The sequence below is a fragment of the Anser anser genome, assembly GCF_964211835.1.
Source record: "Anser anser genome assembly, chromosome: 2".
In the NCBI taxonomy this organism is placed as follows: Eukaryota; Metazoa; Chordata; class Aves; order Anseriformes; family Anatidae; genus Anser; species Anser anser.
Window position 1 is genome coordinate 128,971,089 of NC_139721.1, and position 11,805 is coordinate 128,982,893.

An 11,805-nucleotide genomic window follows, 5' to 3' on the forward strand; every position below is an offset into this window, starting at 1 on the left:
GACTTAGGCTGTCAATACAGACAGAAGATGCTGGACAATAGTTTAAAATCAGTAAAATCTAAAAACATCCATCTGGGTTAAATATGGCATATAATCATGCTAAAACAGACTTTTTTTTTAAAGTATTAAAGTCAAAAGGGACAGCTCTTTAAGAGATTAAGTTTTAATGGTGAAAACCTCATTAACCATGAGGTGCTCTTCACTTAATCCTGACAGCACTAAATATGACTTGAAAAGGAAGAAAAGAACTTTCCAGGATCACCTTTGGGTATGTATGAGAGGCCTTAATTACTCCTTTACTGGTTCTAATCTTCCCTGTGCTGAAGATCTCAATTTGGAGTGAAATCTGAACTATCAAAACATGAAAAATACAGTCAGACATAAATGCTGATACTTTTGTTAATACTGGTTCAAATTCAAGTTCTGAAACTTGATGTTCCTTCTGGAACATCACCATTCCAGAAGGAAGCTCATGCAGTGGATTCCAATGAAGCTTGGCAAGAAGAGATGTGAACTGCTCTTCACATCACAATTAGGCCATGCTGAATTTGGAATGTGCCAAAAAGTTTTTCCCTAAGTTTCTGAAGTGAATTTACCCAGAGTGAACAATCAAGGCAGATAAACTGAATGCAGATATTAATTTCCTAATTTGTTCAACATTTAGATATGCTGGGAGAGAATTAGTACATACTTGACACATTTTCTTTGTTGACTGGGTAATCTTATTCAAACTCTAGAAACACACAGGTTTTTACCATACCTATTATGCTCTGAATTCTTCTGCAATTGCATCCTCTCATTGCATTACATGAGTTGTTAGAAACTATTATAATGACAACACTAAAACCTAGAATATCTTTGAACTAAGAATTAAAGCTATGCTTATAAAATTCAAATTTATTTATGTTTATATTTTCATTTTAACAAACATTGTTCTTGTTTTGTATCAAAGGAAAAAGGATACATACAGGTATAAACAGTAACTGGAAAATACTGTTTTTTTTTTAACAATGACTCAAATTAGAAAAACAAAACAAACTCACATTCTGGCAGAAAATCCACACAGAACTGTTCCAAATCCATCTGGAATGTTTCAACTCCAAGGTGCTTCTTTTTGCTTTACTATTTGTTTTCTCTTTGCTTATAAAAGGGAGATAATTGTTGTTATATACATTTCTTTGTAGAATCTAAACGAAAAAGCACCACTCTAAATCAGTGAAGTTAATGCTGTGCATTGATTGGTTATGATTTTCAAATATTTCATTGTCAGAAAAAGTTATTTCAGCAGCATATTTGCTCTTTTGTAGGTGGTTGTTAAGGACATACAATTACGACAACTCTCTGAAGAAAGGAAGTTATACATGAATTTTAATTAAAATTTTGTTTTTCAAATGCTCAAATTCCACATTCTGTACCAAAGAGAAATATTTCATTTTCATATGCAATGCTGTCAACTGATAGCAAAGACTTACATTCTCAGTTGTTTTGGTGTTACCTAACATTAATACAATGTACTCAGATACTAAGATCAGAATTGGTATAAAAACAAGTATAATAAGAGCAAAGACTGTTTTGGAAATCCAAATATAACCACTGTTTTCCTCATCATGTTTCATAGCAAAAACCTGCCTAAACCAAGCATCTTTTAAATCCTGTAAAATCTTTAGGGGCATGTGCTGTTACAATAACATATTCTTCAGCATCAAAAATCTAGTTGTAATTTGTGGACAAGTGAGAATTATACATTCCAGTATCTTTAGATGAAAACCTTTCTGAAATTGAGATCTTTACTGCTCAGATGCTTTAAAAAAAAAAAAAAAAGAAAAAGAAAAAAGCTTTATTAAAAAACCAAGAATGAGTGAACATAGATATTAGTTTTGGCCTCAGAAAATCCTTTCATCCATCAGACTTCTGCATATCACTGTAAGTATGCAAACACTCAGATGATTGTTTTCATCCCTGGCCAAGTACTACAATCATAAAAACATCCATACAACTCCTACATTTTTAGGATAACTCCTTATAGTAAAAAGTAGCAGTATCTTTAATGTAACCACTGATTTTCATTATTAAATGAAGATAGGGAGAATGGGAAGGTCAGGTTCAAATGAAAGTACTGTGGAGCACATAATATTCAATTTTTAAGCACAACAGTACTTTTTCTCAAGGAACTCTGAAAACATTTGATGAGGTTTTGTTGAATGCTGTCTCACCTCAGACTGCTGTTTCTCTGTCACTGGCCTCAGGAGCTGTAATGAAAAATAATGTAATTATTGCTTTGCACCCAACTCCATCTTTTTTTTTTTTTAACAAATCAATAGTACATTAATTATATTAAATATATTTAAAAAATACACTTTCCCTTTTGTTTCTACCACTGTAGATTCACTTAAAGTGATCACCCTTTACTAATTTTCTAGATATGCGTCTGACAATATATATATATATTTTTAGAAATATCCAATATTACACAGTGTCTAGAGTACAGCCAATGAGTATCACACAGAAATTCATATGAAAGAGACTGTAATCTGGACAGAAAAATGTTGTGTGTCATTGCTCTGCATTCCAAGTATGTTTTGAAAACATGCTAAATGCAAAAACCCAAATACATTAAACCCCAAGTAATCTTGCTCTTACAACAATCAAGAGAAAAAGAGACATTTTAGAGTTCTGACATTTTCCAAATGGCATAATCACACAGCCTTAGGGTGTTTTTTCATTTGTTTGTTTTTGTGTGTGTGTGTGTTTTTATTTTTATTTTTATTTTGACTGTAGTGCTTTCCATTCCTATTTGTTTCTGTGAAATGTGATCTCCACAAACTGACAAGCAGCATTTCCAAGAGCAGTGGTACTGCAGAGTAGCTGGGATTTATTAAACTAAATGAATGGGAATACTAAAATGGAACGGAAAAAAAAGACTATCATTACTAGGGCACTATAGAAAGTTTAATCATAATAATTAAGTAAAACATAAAGCCTAGGAATTATATACTACCCTTTTTCACTGACATCATAAAGATGCACCCCGGACTGGAAATCTGTTAAATATGTCTTAAGTTCTTTTATTGTTTGTTTATAATGATTTACAGTATAAAATATCTACCATAGTATCTTCAAAATATAAGTTACTCCTAAACAGAACCAAACTTTAACTTTGTTTTCCAGCAGATTAATTTAATCCAGTTTCTTCACAGTAAATGGAAGAGGAAATCTCAAAAGGAAGAGTGGTAATTGCATAATGGAGGTACACAGGGATTTCCCTTGTAGAGCTTACAGTAATTTGTCTCAAGACCTTAACAGGTTACTTCATTTTGTCTCATTCTCCAGCCTGCTGTATTGCATACACTATTGCATGGGTTTGTGCTGTATTGAGATAAAACTTCAGAGGTCTGGAATTCTCTGACCTGAAATGTACCCCTTGTACAAGGCAACAAAAATGGCTAAAGCCATCAGAGTGCCATTATTTCCCTGAACCAGAGACTGAAGCTTAAATGATTCAGACTTGTCCACAAGAATCTCTGTTGTCTCTCTCACCTATTAAAAATGGAAGCATGTGGTCAGTTCACAGTGGTATTTCTTTGCTATGAAAACACAGCACGTACAGAATTACTGCTAATCAAATTAAAACACACAAACAAAAAAAACAGTACGGATTCGCGTTCTTGTGCCAGTTAAAAACCCTGCAACTTTATTTCAGATTTTACAGTTGTTGCTGGTCACATGAACTACATGACAAAAGAAATTCAAAGGGTTTTTCTGTAATGAAAAGCTTTCAATACAGATAGTATTACTACTTTTGTCACCCAACAATTATGGCTGTTGTTTCTCTGATTTCCTGGGCACACCATTTCAAGTGCTTTTGTCTTGATTATCAGACAAAAGAAAATAAATAATTCAAGTAAAACCAATACCCTTCACAGAAGCATTACCACAATCCCAACAACAACCCAAACTCCCTCAGCCTGTCCTCAGAGGAGAGGTGTTCCAGCCCTCTGATCATCTTTGTATGAGGATGTTAGATATGTTAAAAGTAATTGTTGGATATGTTGGACATCTTAGAAGTAATTCGTTGACAGGGCTGCATGTAGAATTACTTAAAATGAATCCCTTCTGTTCATTCTCTTGGAATCCCAAAAATCTATCATTACATGCTGTAATCATCAATGTAATATCATTACATTACTGAGCAGGCATAGGTGAATGGAAATGACACCAAAAGGAGAAATTGTGTGTTATTCTGTGTGAATAACTTAATATGCTGAGTCCTGTGTGCAGTTTTGCAAAACCGCGTGCAGTTTTGGGCACCACAATGTAAGAAGGACATAAAACTATTAGAGAGCTTCCAAAGAAGGGCTACAAACATGGTGAGGGGTCTAGAGGGTGAGACGTATGAGCAGCAGCTGACGTCACTGGGTTTGTTCAGCCCAGAGAAAAAGAGATTGAGGGGAGGCCTCATGGCGGCCTTCAGCTTCAGGGATAAGCTATGTGGCTGATAAAGAAGCCACTCATGAACTGAACTTTACCTACTACATCATTAGATACATCAGCCACATGACTAGAATTACTGGTGTCACCCATCACGTGTTTAATGCATATGAAAGCACAGCACATATGCATGGGTTTTCATGAGGACAGGCTGTTTGTGCGTTCTATACCATGACGGATAGCATGTTTGTCACCACATCACCACAATACTCCCATATAACCCACATCTTGACTTTGAGTAGACATTTGGAAAAGCAAACTGTGGATCACTCATGCAGCTTGCTACCTGTCCATACCTGGGAAACAAGGAGCGAGCTACAAATTCGTATCTTCATTGTCTCTGAAGGGCAGAATATGCATCCATGCACTAGAAGAAAAAATGTGGAAAAGCTATTTGTATAAATGACATTTGTTATAGCCCTGGAATTTTTCTTTGCATATAAAAGCACTGTCCTTTAGTTGTTCCTAATGTGACAAGTAGGCTACAGAGCTAGAAGTTATTGCCTAGGTAAACTAATACTGTAAACCATGATTATAAACAAAACTGAATGGACTCCTGGTCTACCACAAGCAGCAATTTCTTTGGTGAATTTTTTTTCCCCCCAAGTTTCTATATGCAATTAAATCCCCTCCAAACTACGGCAGGAGTTTGACCCAGTTAGCAGACGATACAGACTGCCAGTGTTAATACTGCTGCCACTTCAGTGATATTAGGAACACGCAGGCCTGGATGTGGCATTACAGCAACATGCAGCAGACTACCTGGGCAGGAATGAAAACAGTACGGCCGTGACAAAACTTGCTGGCACCGACATCAGGCGGTAAGATGTCCCATAAGCGGTGGTGTCACACTGACAGCAGCTTGGGGGTTAAGGCACTGCAAAGAAGTCTCGCTGAGACCAGATGCACTCATTTAGAAGTTCAAAAAGTGCCTTAATGCTTACCCAGGCTCTGAGTGCGCAGGGACAACAAGCCATAAGCTGTGTATTGGCGCTTTTTAAGAATTAGGTCTGAAACCGCAACACTTCCCCCCGATTACTCTCGCCCAACTTGCCGCTCCCAGCACCCACGTCTCACGGGATCACGCCGTCGGTTACCGCAGCCGGGAGGAGCAGCTCCCGCTTCTCTCCGAGCCGCTCGTCTCGGCACTCCGCCTTCACCTTTCCCTTACCAGAAGCCCCTTCCCAGCCTCCACAGGAGCGGCGCGCGAGGCCTGAGCACAAACCTGAGAGCTGCGGGAATTAATTAATTAAATAAATAAACAAACAAACAAACGACCTACAGCTTTCCTCACCCCCCTTGTCGACCAGATGAACCCCCCAGGGCAGGCCGGGGCGGGCTGAGCCTCCCCCTTCCCGGCCTCCCCGTCGGAGACCCGCCCCGTCGGCGCCGAGTGACGATCGCGGCCCGGCTCCTCCTCCCTCTTCCCCCCGCCGCCGGCATGCCGAAGCTGAGCAAGGAGGCCAAGCAGCGGCTGCAGCAGCTCTTCAAGGGCGGCCAGTTCGCCATCCGCTGGGGCTTCATCCCCGTCGTGCTCTACCTAGGTCAGTGGCGGCGGGGGCGACGGCCTCCCGCGGGCCTCCGCCGCCCGGCGACCGAGCGGGGCCTCCCTTGGGCGGCCCCCGCCTCGGGGCTCGGGGGGTGCGGGCAGGGGGCTCGGGGCCCCCCTGGCTGAGGCAGGGTGTGCGGCCGGGCGGAGGTGGCGGCCTCCCCGGGCCGCTTGGCTCAGCCCCCGAGCGGCGGCCGGGCTTCGGGGTGCGTTTGCGCAGGGCCCGGCAGCCGGCCCCGCGGTGGTGCCGCTGGGTCGAGGCGGTGTGCCGCCGATGGGGGTGGCTGAAGGGCAGGGCCTGCTTAACAGTGTGTGTGTGCGATGGGCCTGGCGCTTCTGTTCGCTGCTCTCATGCCAAAGGGTCCCGGGGAAGCCACCAGGCACGGCTCGCGTGGCGGCCTCCTGCCCGAAATCTGTCGGGCCTTCTGGGAGAGGCAGCCGAAACTGGCAGACATCTTCACCTTGAGCGCTAACACGGCAGCGAGCGGGGGCTCTAAGTGCTTGCAGACAGAGCCGAATGGGTCTTTTAATTGAGGGGAATTAATATTACATATAAACATATATAAAATATAAACCCAACTTAAAGGGCTGAGGCACTTAATACGTAATCACTTACACACGTGCATTAGTGGCTAGAAGTGAAAGGGGTCACTTCGAACACGACGGGTAAAACCATATGACAGCATCAGATTAAAGTTTAATTACATTTTCATTCTTAGTTTATCGATTATTTCAGAATTGGTTATTTTGGGGTGGGATTTCAGCAGTGCTTCGCGACCTACTTTTGTTCCTGCTGAGGTTTTCTGTTGGTTTCACTTTTACGCCAGTATCTGAGAAAATCACTCTTTGCTCTGAGGAACGCATATAACTCGAAGCACTTTATTTAAAGCCACCTTAACTGTGTTTGCAGCTGTACCGATACCATAGAGTGGAAGCTATGGAAGGGACCTTAAAGATCACCTAGTTCCAACCCCTGCCATGGGCAGGGCTGTCGGGGTGCTTGGTATGTTTCTGTTACGTAACCCTAAGAAACAAAATTGTAGAAGTTTAATTTCTTACCTCCAAGTGATAAGTACGCTGTTCCACATCTATGTTGTCTTCTTACAAGTTTGCCTGCTGTAATTAATAAAAGGATATAAAGTGTAAGCAGGTGCCACCCTTGTCTGCCAAAGACATTTTTAGGTGGCAGCCACTCAAATTCTGTCGAATTGGAAGAACCTCTTTTGTATAGCAGTTACACAGGCAAGGGGCTACACAGTGCTTGGTGCCACTGATTCAAGGTAAACTGTGGTATTGACCCATGTATATGAAACGCGTGCTAAACTAAACATAGGCAATGAAATTTTCAGCTATTTGTTTTAATTTTCTCTGGAAGACCTAGGTCAGGATGGGATGTTCAGAGTAGGTACAAGGGATTCTGATATGTGCAATTCCAGGTCATTGGTCAGGTTACTTTTTTGTTGTTTGTTTGTTTTTTAATGTTTGTTTTGAAGCGTCTGCCCCTCTTAGGTGAATTAGACCAGTACGGTTTTGTTGAATTGGCTTGCTTATTTAAAAGTACTAGGGGAAAAAAAACAAAACAAACAAAAAGAAAAAAACAGAAACATTAGCTAAATCTGTTTCACACACATAGTTTGACTGCTAATATGATTTCATGAATTTTAAATCACTTCTGCTGGAAAGTGTGGCAGTGAAAGAAAATAGGTCAGAATGTTTAATAGCCTCAAATCAGACAAGGTTATCTTCAAAGGGCTGACCCAGTGTCCATGAAGTTAATCTAAGTTTTTCCATTAACCTTCATGGCCTGTGTTTCAGGAAAGTTGTCATTGATTTTATAGTCTGTAAATATGTTTTTTCCATATAACGTCAATTTCTATACAGTAAACATAGTAAGCATGTTGTTGAACAACGCGTGTCTTTCCTGATCCTGTTTCAGGACTTAATTTACAGTCCAGGAGTTAAAGCTATTTAGTAAACTGAACCTTGAATTGCTTCTCTAGTGTACACTTGCTTTAGTGAATCAGTATTTGAGTCATTAGCTGGGGATGAACTCTCTGTAAATAACCATGCCCTTCCCCCAAAATGGTTTTAAGTTTAATTGGTTTAAGATTTAGCATTCTCTAATCCTCATTTAAATGAACTGTTATTGCAATATTGCTGCAAGTTCAGGTGCTGTCACAGGACATCGCCTCAAGCCCTTATACCAGTTACAGGTGTCACTGTTGATGCTGTCTGACCAGGTTGCTTTCATAACAACACTTAAAATCTGCATGTGTGGGTTGTTACGGTCATGTTACCACCCAGCCACTCACTCACTCACCCCAGGTGAGGTGCGGGAGAGAATCAGAAAGGTAAAAGTGTGAGAACTCATGGGTTAAGGTAGAAGCAAACCAAGGAATCCATTTGCTGCTTCCCATCGGCAGGCAGGCATTCAGCTGCTCCCAGGAAAGCAGGGCCCATCACACGTAATGGTTTCTTGGGAAGACAAACGCCATCACTCTGAACATCCCCCCCTTCCTCCTCCTTTCCCCCAGCTGTTATTGCTGAGCCATGTGGTGTGGGATGTCCCTCTGGCCAGCCTGGGCCAGCTGTCCTGGCTGTGTCCCATCGCAGCTCCTGCTGCACGCCCAGCCTGCTCGCTGGCAGGGCCCTGTGAGAAGTTAAACAGTCCTTGGCTCTGTGCGAGCACTGCTGTGCAGCAACTAACACATTGGTGTTATCACCGCTAGTTTCATCAGAAATCCAAAACACAGCATCATACAAGCCTCTATGAAAAAAAAAAAAAACACACCTCCATCCCAGCCAAAGCCTTGACAGGGTATATATGTATGCATGCACGTGTGCCTTGATATTTGGGGTAAATCATTTCCACCATCTCACATAGCTAGCTGACCCTGAATTTTAAGTAAGATAGAGATACAGGTAATAATAAAGAAAATACACACAAGCATATTTATTTTGACTGTTTTGTAATCCTGATAATGTTTAGTTTCTGTTGAGGTGAGTCTGTGTCTTCATGAATCACAGCTCCCTGTTCTTTTTATTGCAATTTAGTGGGCTGGAATGATTTGATGCTATTTTAGCTGTGTAAAAGTCTGCACGTACATATGTACGTTTATCTAATGTGTGTTTCACTTCAGGTTTTAAGAGGGGTGCGGATCCGGGAATGCCCGAGCCGACAATCTGGAGGTATGTGTCAGGTCCAAATGTAGATGCAAAACCAGTGTAGATGGTCACGGTTTTAATTGTCATCTCTGTCTGTTCATGCTGGACAGTAAGAGCTGTGAAAGTTGCTTTCATCCATAGTTTTTAATTATTTTGGGTGATAACAGAGCTGGTCACAGTTCTTATTTCCTTAAAAATCCAAACTAGAAAAGACAGCAAACCAAATTCTTACGAGGGCCTTTGTATTTTGCTCTTAATCTTATGCGGATTTTAATATATGGGACTTCCTGTACTTTTTGAGTGGGAGCTGCCCTTCTTAGCTGTTCTAAGGGTGGTTTATGCAAGTTTCTTTCTGCACCTAGGAATAACTACTTAGCTTTCTAACATGAGTTTAAAATAAAACCCAGTCTCCTTCCCCCTTTGCAAGTAGGGTGGTAAAACTGTGTAAAAGCTGCATTAAATGAAGGGATATATCCTTTAATATTAATCACTGTAATGAATCAAAGTTCATATGCTCTTGTTGCCTGTTTGTTGTGGGGCTATTTGTTACTGCTGCAACATCCTGGCATTAATAACGCTTGAATTCTTGTGATATTTGAATTTTATTGGAGGGTTTCCATAGCTCAGACTTCTAAAATTGAAGTTATGAAGGAAGCATGACTCTTACTGTTCTTGAAATGGCTTTGTTTACTGTACGGAACCAGAGATACTGCTAAAACAAATAATTGATTGGAGTGTATTGTTTGCAAGGTCATATATTAACTGTAGAAATCCCATTTTTAGGGATGTTACAGTTTCAGTAAAATACCCTGTTGTCTTAAGAACTAAGTTGCTGAAGTAATTTTTTTTTCTTTTTCTGGCAGTATTTCTGTTTAGTTTCACTAGCATCTTGAGACTTTTTTTTGGTTTATTGCATATGTCTGCCCAACATAAAGTTAGTGTTTAGTACAACAGGATATACAGATACTAGAAGCATGTGTTTGGTTTTACTCCAAAGCTTACAGATGCTCATTTTTCTGGGCACATGTTCATGCTCCATAGGCTTAAATTTGATTTTAAAGGTAGCTTTATTTCAGTGTTTTTTAGGGGTAGCATTTATTCTGTACTTTTATAGGGCTGTTTCTTCTGGCCTGTGTTTTTGAAAAATCCACTTAAAAACAAGCACATACTGCAAATCTGACCTTCATTTCCCCCTTTCAGTCTGCTTTGGGGATGAAAGATGTGGCTGTCCTGCTCTAGAACCAGACGATGGACAGAGAAGGGGTCTGAAGATGTGTATGTTCCAGAGGATGAGGCGGACACTTACACCAGCTGGCTCAGTCAGCTTGCTAATGACATAGGTTGTACATACAACAAAATGGAGTTTATATGGACCTAACTTATTTGCATCACAGTGTAATTAAATAAACACATTTGAATGCATATGCGTTGTTTTCAAGTCTTTATATTACATATAGTATTTTTTTATTATAGGAATGATAACCGGATTTTTTTCTAAATTTGTTGACGTTCAACCCCCACAGGTCGTCATAACAAGGTTAAATTTCGGGTAACTATTCCTCTTCGCAATAACAAGAAAACTGAGCTGATGTTCTAAACATTTTGATATTTTTCAAAGATTTCTGCCTGAATGTTGGTAAGCCTCTGCAGCTGGTTGCTCTGTGCAGGTCTGTTTTTTGTTTTCTTTTTCTTTTGGACTTGTTCAACTCTGGATATCTTAAGGATTGAGAGATGTGTATGTTTTTTCCCAGCATAGTCAAATAGCTTTTTTTAAAAAAAAAAAAAAAGGGAAAAAACAAAACAAAAAAAAACCTAGATGCACACTTTTCTTCTGATTTTACCTTGAAATACTATTTAAATTTTCCATAATTTGGGGGTGGGGTTGGGAGTACGTGACAAAATTGCTGTGTATGTGTGTATGCTTGTGTACAGTAGAAATTATTGACATACAGCTGAAGGAAGAAGACTATTATATTACAGTATATGTTTTTATTTTGTTCCAAAGTCTTGTTCTTTGGAATGTGGTTGTTTTGTCTTCATTTGGCATTCTTCATTTCAATAATGAAACTAGAGCACAGCAATGGCAACTGCTTGGTTTTTGTTAAAATAGAAGCTGAATTGGGTAGATTACTCTCTTTCCCCTCTAGAAGTATACAGGCTAGTTTGTATTTGTGCAGTGATACTTTAAAAAACAAACAAAAAATTTCTTTGCTCGCTGTTAACATTGCAATAAAGGTATTCCAGATTGATTTTTTTTTTAACCCTGTAGATTTTCAGGCAGTTTTTACATTTAATTAAATAATTCAGGAATAGGAGATTTCTCATTTTCTCCTCTGCTATCAGAATTCATAGTGAAATGTTGCTGTGCAAAGTATGTTCAGAGCATCAAAGGTAGCAGTGCAAAGTAACTTGGATTTCTCAAAATCAACCTTTGCATTTCATGATACCCAAAATGCAACTGTGGACCAAAACACCTGCAAAAGTGTATTTCATATACTCTTGTGTGTCAGATTTGGGGATGTGGTTTGTGGGTCTTAACCACCGCATGGTTGCTCTGGCAGCTTTCCAGGAATAATAGTATTTGGCAAGAAGTGCCAAATGGG

General features: G+C 40.0%; 2 protein-coding genes across 2 annotated transcripts in view; one reads left to right on the plus strand and one right to left on the minus strand.

The window, feature by feature from the left end:
• The window catches only part of LOC310894442 (uncharacterized protein), a 26,526-nt gene extending 20,603 nt beyond the window's left edge, over positions 1-5,923 (minus strand). Inside the window, exons 1-5 of the mRNA XM_083824522.1 lie at positions 5,771-5,923; positions 4,785-4,855; positions 2,214-2,249; positions 1,044-1,187; positions 263-346 (exon numbers count right to left, since the gene is read on the minus strand). Coding sequence (XP_083680648.1) covers positions 263-346; positions 1,044-1,187; positions 2,214-2,249; positions 4,785-4,823 — 303 coding nt within the window. The 5' untranslated portion in view covers positions 4,824-4,855; positions 5,771-5,923. The remainder of the gene's footprint in view (positions 1-262; positions 347-1,043; positions 1,188-2,213; positions 2,250-4,784; positions 4,856-5,770) is intronic.
• Positions 5,875-10,624, plus strand: TOMM7 (translocase of outer mitochondrial membrane 7). The gene is made up of 3 exons (XM_083824521.1): positions 5,875-6,032; positions 9,178-9,226; positions 10,403-10,624. Exons 1-3 carry the CDS (start codon positions 5,930-5,932, stop codon positions 10,416-10,418), a joined length of 168 nt encoding a protein of 55 aa, XP_083680647.1. The 5' UTR covers positions 5,875-5,929; the 3' UTR covers positions 10,419-10,624.
• Positions 10,625-11,805: the final 1,181 nt, after the last annotated feature.